The 14,540-nt window shown below is 33.1% G+C and overlaps 1 protein-coding gene across 2 annotated transcripts in view; it reads left to right on the top strand.

Moving 5' to 3' along the window:
• The first annotated feature begins 3,117 nt into the window (after nt 1–3,117).
• Nucleotides 3,118–14,540, top strand: part of LOC106667199 (ras GTPase-activating-like protein IQGAP1) — a 28,857-nt gene continuing 17,434 nt past the window's right edge. Inside the window, exons 1-13 of one of the 2 annotated variants that reach the window (XM_014394990.2) lie at nt 3,118–3,548; nt 6,942–7,052; nt 8,530–8,764; nt 8,842–8,986; nt 10,212–10,315; nt 11,563–11,608; nt 12,021–12,055; nt 12,141–12,183; nt 13,196–13,353; nt 13,522–13,656; nt 13,719–13,896; nt 13,964–14,112; nt 14,416–14,527. In XM_014394990.2, the coding sequence (XP_014250476.1) occupies nt 6,988–7,052; nt 8,530–8,764; nt 8,842–8,986; nt 10,212–10,315; nt 11,563–11,608; nt 12,021–12,055; nt 12,141–12,183; nt 13,196–13,353; nt 13,522–13,656; nt 13,719–13,896; nt 13,964–14,112; nt 14,416–14,527 (1,405 nt within the window). In that variant the 5' untranslated portion in view covers nt 3,118–3,548; nt 6,942–6,987. The remainder of the gene's footprint in view (nt 3,549–6,941; nt 7,053–8,529; nt 8,765–8,841; nt 8,987–10,211; nt 10,316–11,562; nt 11,609–12,020; nt 12,056–12,140; nt 12,184–13,195; nt 13,354–13,521; nt 13,657–13,718; nt 13,897–13,963; nt 14,113–14,415; nt 14,528–14,540) is intronic. The other variant, XM_014394991.2, reaches the window with a different exon arrangement.

The raw sequence follows: 14,540 nt of genomic DNA on the forward strand, positions 1-14,540 counted from the left end.
TTAATCTCGAGATCAGATAATAGATTAAACTTTAGACCCTACAGTATGATATCTGTCGGAAAACGTTTCGAAACGCTAATTAAGAATATGCCGGGGGGGGGGTTTCTATTGGATCGATCAAGCTCTATATTTTTCTATAGAGGAATTAAAATTTACAAAAGTTTATGCTTGGGTAAAGTGTGGAAGTAGTCTTGATGTTGAAGGAAGAACTTGACAAAGTTAAATTATTTGGCTGTTTTTATTAGAAATGATGAAACCGAACAAGGCAAATACAATTCGAGCTTAATTGCAAAGCACTGAGCTTGAGGCGTATAGGGGGTAAATTCACAAAAAGTACAATCTACAAGCAGAAGACAAAGTGAACTTAGATAAAACTGGACATGTTTTATCTATAAAGGATTAAGATTAGCTCATCTTATCGTTAGAAGTATAAATGGAATGGAATAAGTCCTCTGTGTAGGTCGATGGAGGAATATCGAGTAATCCACCGACTAATCAGAATGACTGCAATGTACATAGGTGTGAAAGTATTTATTTGTACGACTGTATTATAGACGTTAGTTTTAGGTTAGATTATATTTGACAGGCGTGAGGCTGAAATTACCTAGTTGTCGAAAGCTCCTGGAGCCTAACCTCGTCGGTTGGGAAGCGACAATCTCGCTTGCGACCCAGCAGCATAACGGAATAGGTGAACTCCCGTAAGGACAAAGTCCTGAAAATCTTAATAAATCCTCTTTTGAATAGGATTATATTTCAGGACAGAGGCTGGGCGTCTTAAGGTGTAAATGTTGATATCTCAAAGGTACTGCATAATACTGGTGGCGACAATTGGTCTTGCATTAACTGCACAAAAATTGTTCGCTAATAAACGGAGCAAATGGCGCCATATATTCCTCAAGAATTTCTGTCATGTAGATTTCTGTATTCAGTGACGTCCTTTTAAAAATGGTAACTCAGTTTTTACATCTAAGAAATTCCACTTCTCACCAAAACTGAACCACCTCCGAACGACCCACTTCCAGCAATGTTGCATTAGCTGTAGAACTCTACAGCTGCTCGATAATTGAAGACGTCCATCTGATGAATGGAGGGAAAAGTGGGACTTGTCTGAAAATATAACATTCATTCATTACTGTTTCCGTCCAATGTCGGTGTCCCTTGTGAACAGAGGTCCCGACGATGGTCTTTAGTAAACGCTTAGTACCTTGGTTCTTGGCCGTCCCGATCCTGGTCCCCGAGCACACCTTGCAATCTCCTAGTACCACTGAATGCCCGACAATCGTCGTTTTAGGCAAGTCTAAAACTCTTGCAACGTAACGCTGATTTCTTCCATCCTCAATGCAATGACACGGACAACTTGCTCGCTGATTATGGTTATTTTTGTAATCATTTTGTTTTGTGCCACACAAATCGTGAATAAAGGCATTTTTAAAGGATTGTATTCCCTTGTTGATGATTTAAATTGTGGAGATTTTAAATAAAATTTTGGATTAAGCGTTTTGCCTCACTATCGGCGACAAAAACAAATACTTTCCATCTAACTATAATTATTAAATCATTTTTAAAGTAGTACAACAAAACGTTATCAAATTAAAAAAAGAAATCAAAATCTCATAGTGCGCCACTTTTTTGAGGAGCAGTATTATAATAAGCTTGCTTTATTATAAACTTGCACTTTATTATAAAGCAGTGTTAAGAGTGCTTGAGGAACACCAAGCCCTGTTTTCTTAGTCAACTTATCATCATCAATGCGTTTGACTGCTCATATTTTGGGTTTGGACAGAATATATCAAGACACCCTTCTCTTTGTTTTGGTGCCATTCGAATACCATATTCTATTTGTTTTTCATCCTCTTTGTAGTCTTTAAGCGGGGAACACACGCGATGCAGCATTATGCGACGCTATCCGATGCTACCCGACGCCTTGTCACGTTTTGGTAGGGTGTGCACATCTATGCAACGTCAAGCGCACGCCACGTAGTCACACAGCGTGTTTCACAATAATCGCTATCACAATCGCCTCTTTTGTTTCTTAATGCATTATTTTGAGCAAAACCATAATAAATTGTTAGTTAAATTTTATGAGCACAACCATGTAATAAATTGTTTGTTAAACTTAATTGTTTTAAATAAACTTATTCCGATGTTTTGATAAATTTTCTTCCTAACCATCACAATTAAATAATTTTTATAAAAACTTGTGAATTTTTGATCTCGTTTAATTTGGTTTACATTAAAATAGGAATGTTGTAATTAATATAACGACAGTATTACATATACTTAGTTTGAAATAAACTACAAAAAATATGAGTGTCCTGTTCTGACGCTACTCGACGCAAATGGAGTAATTTTATGACCAAAACCATGAAATAAATTGTTAGTTAAATTTTAAGACCAAAACCGTGTAATAAATTGTTAGTTAAATTCATTATATCAAAACATGGTATTGCGGTGTTTTGAGCAATGTTCTACCAAACCATTAGAATTAAAATAAAAACTAAAAAATAAAAACTAATGAATTTTTGATCTCTGTTAATTTGGTTTATGTTAAAACAAGTTGTAATTAATATAACGACAATAATACATGTAGTTGGAATAAAAATGAGTGTCCGGTTCTTTGCCTTCGACTGTACTCGATAGTTGATGCTACCCGACGAAAATCTGGACAGTGGGGATCGCGTAGCGTAGAGTAGGGTAGCATTGCATATCATCTGGCAGATATGCACAAATCATATGGAAAATTGGACTTTGGATTTGCGTCGGGTAGCGTCGCATAGCGTTTCATCGGGTGTGTTCCCGGCTTTAAAGTTTTGAAGGTTGTAACGAAGGATGTTTCCGGGTCGTTATAGTCAGTTCTCTTTTCAAAGAATTATGTATGATTTTATTTGTTAGTGTTAAGCAGAATCTTTAGTCCATCAGTTTATTTGTTTTGTTTTTAAGTCTGAATGAGCTTTTCCTAGCTTCTAGGTTCTCCTATAGGGGAATAATTTATTTTCAACATCGATTGTTCGCCCAATAATTCGGTCGTTTGTTGACTGTCCATCCTTTGCAAGACGAGACTGGGCCCGCTATTATTTATAAATTGTTTATGCTATTTATAACAGAATTTAAAAAAAAGTAAGACGAGGATTTCCAAGGTTTAATTTTGAGATTAAAAATAATCCGATTCGGTGTTTAATTCTCGGAATAATCGATGTCTTAACGGGTTTGATAAAGGATCCCGCGCCAGTTGACGTCTGTTAAGAGCATGTTCGTTACGGCCGTTCTGAGAATGTGAAACTAGTCTATGACAGATTCGTAAAAAAAAATAACTGTTTTTGAAACTATTTTCTATTTGAAAATTGGCGTGGAAAGGATAAAGAAATTTCAACATTGACCCGAGTTTCTATTTGCATTGACACGGGACGAGTGAGTAATTTATTATATCTGGATTTCACCCCATCCAAGGGCTGTTTCATAAAGTAACAAGTACAAGTTGAAGGTGAATTTTTATACAAGCTGTAAAATTAGTACATACAACTGTTTCATAAAGCTACAACAGTGGACTTGTAAGTACCAGAGAATTCTTACATTTTTATAAGCAAATTTTGACAATTTAAAAGTGTTTCTCCATTGTTTTGTACAAGTTACAAGTGTACAACTGTAAATCACAGCTGAATTTTCACATGTGTCTGGATGCCTGTAAATTTTTTTTTTGTTAAATAAAGTCTGTGCCCTTATTGGTCATTAATTCTTGAGTCTATACAAGTCAACGGTGCAGCCTGCACCCATCAGAGCGAAGCCCCGCAAACCCCGGCGCAGTGGCGCAGCCCCTGGCCTGGAAAGGACAGAACCCCACGGATCTCTTGCAACTGATGCTTTTAATTTTAACATTGTGCTAGTCACCATCGATACCTCCTCCAAGCTCGCTGCAGATACCTTGATCTCAGATTCCGGGGAGACACCCCTCAATCCAGCCCAAGACTGACCAGCAGCGAGGCCCTGTACGGGTGTCGCCACAAATCAGCTGCGCCACACTGCCAACACGGGAAACCAGCAGAGGAAACAAGAAATTGTTGTGTTGTAAACCCCTGAATGTTGAGGGGATGGGATTTTAAATTTTATCTATTAGTTGGATATCTGTTAATAAGTTAATAATTTTGTTTATTGAAGTTGAGTTGTTGTTTAGTATGGATTGGAGGTCTTTGGGGATTTGGTGGAGGGTTCTTGCAGAGGTGTATAAAGGACAATCTTAGGATGTGGGATATTGTGATAGCAGATTTACAGATTGGACACAATAGGTTTAGGGGTTCTTTCAAGGAGGAAAATATGGGTGAGTCGGGATAGACAATTGTTGCCCGGTTGCCCTGTAAATTGCAGTTTGCCATTGTAAATAGTCCAAATATTATTATTGTTTTGGCTGTTTATCATAAACAATGTGGGAATCATCAGAAGAAGAAGATAATATTTATGTTAGAAATGAAATAAGGGTTCGAAGACGTTTCAGAACAAGAATAAATTGCTACTATTCATAGTACACATGAATTTTATGAATGATTCCAGACCCTTCGACGTCAATTAGAATTAATTTTAAGGTGAATGGAATACGATTCATACAGAAACCATGCACTCTCACTTCATTGGTTAGGTACCAGGTGTCAGTACGATGCTGTACGAGACATGCATGGTGTGTCCAAAGCAGTGTCTCAACAGCTGTGTGATGAAGCATTGTTTCATATAATTGTCAAGTGGCCTGAAAACGTTGTGGATGTTGTGAACTGCTTCCACAATGTCACTTGCGTGCCCAGTGTCATAGGATGTATTGATGTAACCCTTTTAAATATTGAAAAACGTCATGAATATGAAGCCAATTTTATCGATAGTCATGGAAATCATTCGCTAAATTGTATGTTAGTATGTGGTCCAGATTGTGCATTTTATTATGTAAATGCTTCATGACAACAGGGTTTTAAGAAATAGTAATCTTTCAAAATAGGTGACATGTCTGTCACTGGCACTTGTAACATTTTCCTGTAAAATTGTAATTTTTTTTACAACTAAAACTTTTTGTGGTGAAACACTTGTACTTCCACAATGTGCATTACAGATACTTAAATTGTGAATTTGTAACTTGTTTTATGAAATAGCCTCCTGTTGTTTGTCAATAAGTTTACCATTTTCTTGTTTAACATGTCTTTCGAAAAAAATTTAACATTTTTTTCCCCAATAAAATGAAAATTAATTTAATTTGTCCGGTAATGTCCAATTGAGTTTTGAAAAAGATGGGACAAATGTAAATAAACAGTACTCTTCCCTTTTTGAGTGTGCTGCTTCTTTAAACTTGTTACAAACTACTGTGGATCAAAAAAGTATTGGCACACTTAACTTTTTTTAGATTTCAGTTTAAAATATTTGTATTGTATTGTTTAAAATATTTCAGTATAAAATATTGATTTTTGAAAATAACACAATATTCATTGGTATATCCATATTGCTATGGCAAAGATAGAGCATAGGCTGAGTTTTATTGTTGTCATTGTATTATTGTCAATCCTCATTTCTAATCTATTGAAAGAAAATGGATTTATTTGTTTTGACTGAAGCTAATAGTAAACATTCAAACTGCGCCAATACTTTTTCAGTCCTCAAAATTTCCTCTTTTACGTTTACTTTAAAATCACTTTTTGAATTATAAGTCTGGAAATAGTGTGACTATAAAAAATCTAGTTAAATAAAAAAAAATTAATAAAAATCAAGACTTTTTTTGAGAAAATAATAAACTTATTACAAAACACTGGAGCAGATAAAAATCATTTTAATAGTGAGTCCTCCTGCAACTCCTCCCCTGCAAATTACAACCTCTAAACTCTGTGGCATACTTCATACTAAATTTCAAATAACATCTTGCAGGATTTCCTCCCATTTTTTTTTCTGAGGGGTGGCAATTTAAACAAGTGTGTACAAGAGGCAATGGGTGTTGGAGGGTTAACACATAGATGAGTAAAAGTGTGGGTAATGAAATAAGTCGACACAAATATATTGATCGAGTTCTCGGGAGCACCATAAGGCTAACAAATGAATTCGCTGACCCGAAAACTCAAAATTCTTTACTGTTCCTTTGTTAGATCCCTTCTTGATTACTTCTGTGTTATCTGGTTCCCATATTACGATAAACAAATTCAACAACTAGAAATGGTTCAGAATAAATTTCTAATATATGCAGTTAACAAACTTAAAATTATTCGAGCTATACATGACTGTTTTAATATTTTAGATTTCTTTGATATCTTAAATTTGGAAAAGAGAAGAGTTTACATCGACCTCATTTTCCTTTTCAAATTGGACATTTATTTGCCCCAGCTCTCATCCCACACACAAAATATTCTTCATTTCTGCCCGTAAGATTATTTACATAAAAGAAAGTCCCATCAATAGGTTAATACACACAGCTAATGCTAATCCACACCTCTCATACCAAGATATATTGGCATTTTTAAAATCTGTTAATTTCTGCATTCAATATAAAAATATTTAGTTCATTTTATGTACTATTTTTATATCCATTTTATGTATGGATCGTTCTGTAAACACATATCTTTGTTTGTTTAATATTTATAATCCTTTATTAATTTTACTATATTGCTATGCTATGGTAGCAAGCTTGGATATTACTACTAATTATCTTTATTGAGTTAACTTTTGTTAGTATTATCTCAATTATGTTAATTACATGTTATATTTATAGTTATGTTTTATTTTATAATTCACAATTGTAATTATTTGTTCTTGAATTGCAGTTCCATTTCATTTATTTCTTTAATTACCTATTTATGTTTTATAACGAATCTGTACTATCACTCCTAAGTATATTTGTAACTAGTGTATATTTTTAATAGGCTTTGCCTGTATAATAAATAAAATAAATAAGCACCATTCAAACTTAATTTATTGTTATGTTTAAGGAGTGACAAATCATTAAATCATCACTATATTGACTGAATCAATGCCATGGACAGGAAAATAGAAAGAGAACAATTATATAGATATCTGTGCCATGTGGAAGAAATTAGAGTGTACGTATAATTGCTTATTTTTTTAAACACGTCTTATTTATACAGTGAATCTTAATTTTTCATGATTTACCAATTTTTTAAAATTAAACATTACTTTTTAATTTAGTTTATTACCTATTTTAAATTTACATAATGTCATTCCTTCACATCAATTTAGTTTTCGTCATTGTCATTCCATGATTCAGCAATGATTCAGGATTGTTTTTACACTATTTCCTCTGCTTTAGAGAACAGATCCCTGCTCGGGTGCATTCTTAGACATGTCCAAAGCTTTTGACAGTGTCTGGCACCCAGGAGTTCTCTTCAAACTAAAGCAGTTCCTACCCAACCCTTATTACCAAATCCTAAAATCTTATATAACAGATTGCTGCTTTAGAGTAAGTTGCGGCAATGAGTTCCCTGAGACAAGACCGATCCACAGGTGATGCACAAGGGGGCATTCATAGTCCATCCTATATACCATTTATACTGCTGACCTGTTGATACATCCCAACACCATCCTTACAATCTAAAACAACGCTACTGAAATTTTATCCCCTAACTCTACTTCTACCCAAGCCACCAACAATGTCCAGGATCTTCAGCTCATTGAATGGTGCCAAATGTGGAGGTTGAAATTGAACGAAGACAAATGCACCAAAATTATGTTCACGTTAAACAAACAGCATTTCCCCTATCTATAAGTTAACAGGAAATAACTACTGACACCTACAGAACTAAACTACTTAGGTCATAGACTGACATGGAATCCACACACAAGATTCAATAGATGATTTGGACAACTATGAAGACTTATAGGACTAAAATCAGGCATGACTGCTAAGGATAAACTAACAAAACATTACTTCGACCTATATGGACATACGGAGCTGTGAGGTACAATCAAGCCAGCTAACATCCAACGAATCCAAGGATTCCAATCAAGTCTTCAGAAGAATTCTCCAAACTCCTTGTTATGTCTCACCATCCATAATGACCTTAACAATTCCTTCATCAAAGAATTGATCCATTCCCACTTCCTAAGTTTCACTCCAATCAGTCAATTCATCTTAATCCTACTGCTCAAGTCCTCTCCACTACTTCCCTTCCCATAAACCCTCCTTGCTGCCTCAAACGACAATGGCCTGAGACCTCCTTGCCTTAACCCAATAACAAATAGCATGGCTGCATTACTGCTGTACTGTTGGTATTTTGCCTAGGATTTTTTTAGCATTGAAAAATTCATATGTACAGGCACAAATAAATATTTTTTAAAAGTTTAGCTGCTTGGAATTTTTCCTAGATGGCAATTGATGTGATTTTGATGTAGCAAATTGTTTAGGAATATAATATTTTTGTTATTAGTTGATTTACATAAAGTCTAGATCAAACTTTAGAAGAAATTATGTAAATTTACAAATTGTTATGCACTTTTATGTAAAAAAAAAGTACAAATGTTATTTACGTGTAGTTGGTTTTACTTTGATACACCTTTTAGGTGGTTGCAAACTGTACTGAATGAAGACCTGCCATCAACCATAGCTTTTGAAGAAAGGCTTAGAAATGGAGTGTTGTTGGCAAAATTGGCTCATTTTATCTATCCAAAGTTAGTTCCGCTTGCTAAAATATACGACCTCGATGAAAAGATATATGACATCAATGGACTTTGTTTCAAGCACACTGAGAATATTAACCATTTTTTACTTGCCTTACAAAGGCTTTCTTTTCCACAGGTAAATATAATTTCAGCTTTATTTAATGTTTATAAAAATGTATTTGTCTTTCCTTGTTTTGATTTTCCCTGTTGTAGTCAATATGCCTGGAGACAACCGACATTTACAACAAGAATAACATGCCTAAAGTGATGTTCTGCCTACATACGTTAATATCACATCTTCACAAACTTAATAATACACCACAAATTGAATCTCTAGTTGGAAAAGTAACATTCACAGGTAAATTTTCTGATAAACATTTCAATTTTTTTTTCAAAGTACTAGGGGTATTCATGATTTGGTTAGATGTTAACACTTATTAAGCAATTCATTAACTTCAATAACTTAAGTTATTGACTTAACTCAATCACTATAAGTTGAATCGAAAATGGTCGGTAAGGTTGTGAACTCCCGTTTTCTTATTTGGAAGTTAACATTCTACTTCCATGGAGACTAGTGAGTTGAACCCAAAATTTTGTCAAAGTTATAACAGATTTATATGAATTTTTTTTATGAATTGGGAAATGTGGTCATTGAATGTTTAGCCCTATGTAAGTAGAGAGAAATATCTGAACTGACCAGATAACAAGGAGATAGAATACCTGGTACAGGAATCCAATTATGAACATCTTACTGCATAGGAAAATCCCATGCCTCCATTATGAATGAGGGTATAAGGATAAAACTTCAAATCAACTTTGACATTGACAGTCTAATCTCTTTCTGTCAATTGCTTGCTTTATTTCTCTCCGAAGTCCCAAATTCCTCTCTTTTCTGAGATTATTGAGGTCTCCATGTTGGTAGTCAAGGTTTATTTGACCATGGCAGTTGGTCTGGTAGTGGCAGTTGAGCTGGCTGTGTATGCTTTTTCCTCTTAAACTATCTACAAACACTGCATATGAGTGTATGTGTTTATAATTTTTTTTTAAGAAAAAACAAAAACAATGACAAATGTGCATTCAATTATAGATGAGCTATCATATTCCTGTATTGCAAACTTTTTATCACAAAATATGCCTTTATCCAACTTAAAGTTTCATGATCAACTCAAACAAGTCACATGGGTCATTAGGCAATGTACAATGTACAGAAGGTTGTAGGTGTTGTAGCCTCATTTCCATATTTGAATGATTGAAGACAGAGTCAGCTACTATTACAAATAACATTGTAGTTCTTGGGGAAAAAAAAATCGCTTAATTATTTCAGAGTTTAATGGGTGAACCCAATACTTATTTCACAAAGATTTTGTATGCATCAGATAAATTCGCCCTTGCCTGCTCTAATATACTCAATTAAAAATTTTTACTTTGGAATTTATTTGATTGCATTTGGAAACTAGCTATATTAGTTGATGTTCTAAGAAAAAATAGTTGTATATGTATGATTTTTAATTATCATAACCAACTTATAGAACCAAATCATGTTAATAATAACGATAGTAATGCTAATTTTTTTTCTTTTCTAGACAAAGAAATTGATATCCTGGGAGCAGAATTCAAAGAACACACTCGTCAAAATTTTCTTTTTGATTTTCTGGATAAAAGTGAAAATGTCAAAATTAAAAATAATGTAAGTTTACCTTTATGTTGTTTCTCTGATGGAACATTTCTTAACAGGCACCCCTCTATAGGAATACCTCTCTCCTCACAATTTCTGCATTCCCCAATAAAAAAAAGGATTTCTATACATTCTAAATCCCTTATACCGTCCATACCGGTGATGGACCTGCTGTCAGTCCCTATCTGAGTAATCCACCGCCATAGAATGAATGTAAACAGTAAAAATATATTAAATGTCCATATGAAAAAATATTTGTTACGGTCATGTTAAATTTTTGTTTTATGCCAAAAACATTTCATGAAGATAGGCTAGGTATGGCATGTAACCCTTAACTTACTAATAATAAAAAACTGTTTAGTTTAAATTAAACAGTTGTAAGGAAAATATATGCAAACTTTTCTTCGCCCTTGTCTATTTTTTCTTTTCTTTCAGAAGTTCTGTTTCTCACATATAGTGTTCTGTGTTTATTAATTCATTTTAAATAAATACATTGGCACATTTTCATAAGATTCTCTTTTGCAGAGGAAAAATTGTTTAGGATTTTGGCTTTTTTTTTTCTACTTCTCTGGAAACTACTTTGTCTTTATTTGGTGTTTCTTTTTCAAAAGCTTCTCTTTCATGGAGAAGCCAAAATTTCTTGCCCTTCTGTTCTAATGGATGATTGATTGGTGGAAATTAGGATGACTACCATATTGTTTGATCTATTATAGGGCAAATGGGCACATCTTGGTTCTCAAGCCTCAACTATATTTTGTGTTTTCCCACTTCATGCAATTTATGTAAAATTAAAAGAGCTATTTTGGATGCTCTAGTTTTATAAAGAGAAGTTAGAATGATAAATGAATTGCCATGGTGAATGGAATGAGAATGCATCATGAGCATGAAACGTCTTTACCGAAGTTTAAAAAACAGACCAAGATCTATTTATTTATTTAATTGTAAACATGTAATATGTTTCTATTTATTTACAAGGTTCATTGAAATTTATAAAATATTATATATTATGTACAACATAACATTTTTTTGGTTAAAAAAAAAAATTAAATGTGTAGAGATTAGTGACCGTTAATCTATAGTTATCTCACGATATCTGAATAACCAAAAAAATTAAACTTCTCTTGAACGGGCACCCCTTAATAATAGTACACATTAATATGCGAATATAATATTGTTTATAATTTCCATTCCTTAATTCTCAAATTAAACAGGTATGCATCTATTTTATCAATTATTAAGACAAAAATGTTATTTTTCAGATTAAAAGGAATATAACAGGACATACGGTTAATGGAGCAAAACCAGGTATGTGTTTTATATTTTGTATCTGTGTTTTTATGAAAATGTAAATAGAGCACATTCGACTACTAGTTTTATGTTGATTTTTGTTGTTGAATGAATTCTGTATGAATTCATGATTTGTAGAATATTTATCCTATTTTGTAGTTATTTTGCTTTTTATTTTTAGTTTGTTTCAAAATTCAATGTTATTTGATTTCATTATAGTTGAAGTATATTTACCAATTTTTTCTTTTGCAACGACTTCTGGCAGAAGGATTATATCCACATTTATCTATATACTTTGTTTATTTATTGATTTTTGTTGTTTTAATTGTTCATTGTTGTAAATAAAAGTAACTGTCTGTTGGTTTTTAATGTTTCAATATGAGATATATTTTTTGATATTGATATAGGTAATTAGAATTTTTAATTTCAGATAGTGAAATTTTGGTTGCTTTCCATGTGGCTCAAGTTAGTATTCAAATCACTTTTACATTCAATAATGATCTATAGCATTTTATATTGACATTACTAATTATCTTTTTATTTTATTCAGGCAGAAGAAAATAAGGAAAACATCAGTGGTAGTCCTAAAAAAGGTATTTCACTTGTTGTGGAACATGGTGTTGTGTACGAGGTGATGAACCTGTAGCTTGATTATCATTGGTCTGCAAACTTTTTTTAAAAATCATACAAGCCAATTAAAATTAAACCTACTAACTAAAGACAAGTACGACAACTAATTAAAAAGAATACAAACTATAGCACAAAATAACAGCTACATAAACAATGAACAAAATAATAAAATATGCATAGATAAACAAAATATCACAAGAACATACATTGGGAAAGAAACATGCAAACTAACTTATTCAACAAATTAAGCATAAAAACAACATGGAAAACCACAAACACAATAGGGAAATTACTAAGGTAAAACACTGAAAAGACTGACATATTAGGGGGGGGGGTGACCAGAATGTACACAGCAATATGCGAATGCTGAGACAACTATATCTGGATGAAAAATAAAAGAGATGCAAGGAAAACATCAAATAGTTTAAGAACAATAATGGACCCCACCATACAAGACCTCATATAACAAAACTTCACTCTACCAAAATCACCCCAACTGAACAGTGAAAATGGCGAAATGCTGAAGCACAACTGACTGACAAAAATCAGCAAGCATAGGCAGACCAAGTTGATAGGTAATTATCGAACCATAGGTTTATCAACCCACAGGCCACAGGACGAAACTCACAGTATATAATTAACCGGCATTAGTGCTAGTAAACCAAGTAACCACGTGAAAAAAATTTGTTTTGTAATCATATTTGTAATATGTACTAATATGTAAGAGTACAAATAAAATAATTGAAAAAAACTTACTCAATAATTGGAAACATTTAATTTGACTTGATGAGTTTGTTGAATTAGGGTACATGTAAGTTTCATTAGTTTTGGAGTCACTGTCTAGTTTTTGTTTGTCCTTGTAATAGTTCATGTCAATTTTTCTTATTACTGTCTTCTGTACAAGGCTTGTTCCTTTACTCTAGTACAAAAGCAAGTTTTCCACAGTCATTAATGCGCAATATTTTTTGTTGGTAGATTTTATGAAGAAATTGAATAATGCAGTGGAGACTGGATCGCTGAAAGAATTTATTGAAGCTATACATCATCCTGCCCTTGGAATAGACAAAATGAAATTGAAGTCTCAGTTTGTTTCGCTTTATTTAATGGAACTGAAAGAGGATAAAATTTGCCAGGTAAACCTGTAGTAATTTCTGCTAATGCACTCTAGTAAGTGCAGTTACCCCTCAAACATGCAGATCATACACAAGAACTTTTAGCACAAAGAAAAATGTGCATAATGTTATTATAAATGTTTTTAGTTGACAAATAGTTAATGTTTTACAGATGTTTGTTGGTTTTAGGGAATGATTCAGAGTGATGGGGTTAAATCGAGTATCGACATACTTTACTCTATTGCTTTAATATCAGAAGCTGTTGATACTATGTGTCCAGATAAAACCTGGTCTGCACTAAATTCATCATTAGTGGTCTTTCAAGTAAATAAAATATATATTAACTGTTTTCATAAAGTTTATTATATTTTATAAATCATTTTTAGGGACTGGACTATGATTTAAAAGACCAATATCTCAAGGCTTTAAGCGCTTGTAAACGTTTTATTGAAATAGAAAGGTGTGACTGTTCTATTTTATCGTATATGAATATCCAGGATTGTATCGATTTAGTTAATGAAAGAAGAAAAACACTTTTACAAGAAGAAATAGAAGAAATCCAATGTATGAAATCATGTCAACACTATTACAGTCTAATTTAAATAATCTTACTCCTAATTTAAAATTCCAGCCGACCCCCTTAACCCACTGAATTCTTTAGAATATAAAGTTTTAGAGGATGACTCGAGTTTTTATTCAGAACTGTTGGTAACTCCGCACAACTTGAACACAGATTGCGTTAACATGGAAAATGCTTGGCTACTACAGCAATATTTAAAAGTAAGTAAAAAATATTAGACATACAATCAAAACTTATGCCCCAGTTAAAAAAGACTAATCGACAATAAAACTCCCAAACCGCCATGGACTTACCTATGTGTCCAATCTCACTCTTTACCATGTCATTAACCAAAATGCAACAGTACTTACTTAACATGCTGTCATTATTTTGTAATCCCCACACTTCATTTAGTACTTATACTGTTAGTTTCTGTGATGATCGTTTAACAAAATTTTTTTGCATGTCTGTCCTGGAATCCCATCGAACTAAGGTGTATTAAATAATGTATTCATATTTTTCAGGACTGCTTGACTAGTCAGAATAGGAATAGCAGAAAATGCTCAAATTTGACCTTGGAATTGCTTGAAGAAGGACTTAGTTATATGCAAAGTTTAGTTGCAACTGTAGTATCAGGTATATTTCTAGT

Source organism: Cimex lectularius, unplaced genomic scaffold, assembly GCF_000648675.2.
Source record: "Cimex lectularius strain Harlan isolate CLEC.00 unplaced genomic scaffold, Clec_2.1 scaffold27, whole genome shotgun sequence".
In the NCBI taxonomy this organism is placed as follows: Eukaryota; Metazoa; Arthropoda; class Insecta; order Hemiptera; family Cimicidae; genus Cimex; species Cimex lectularius.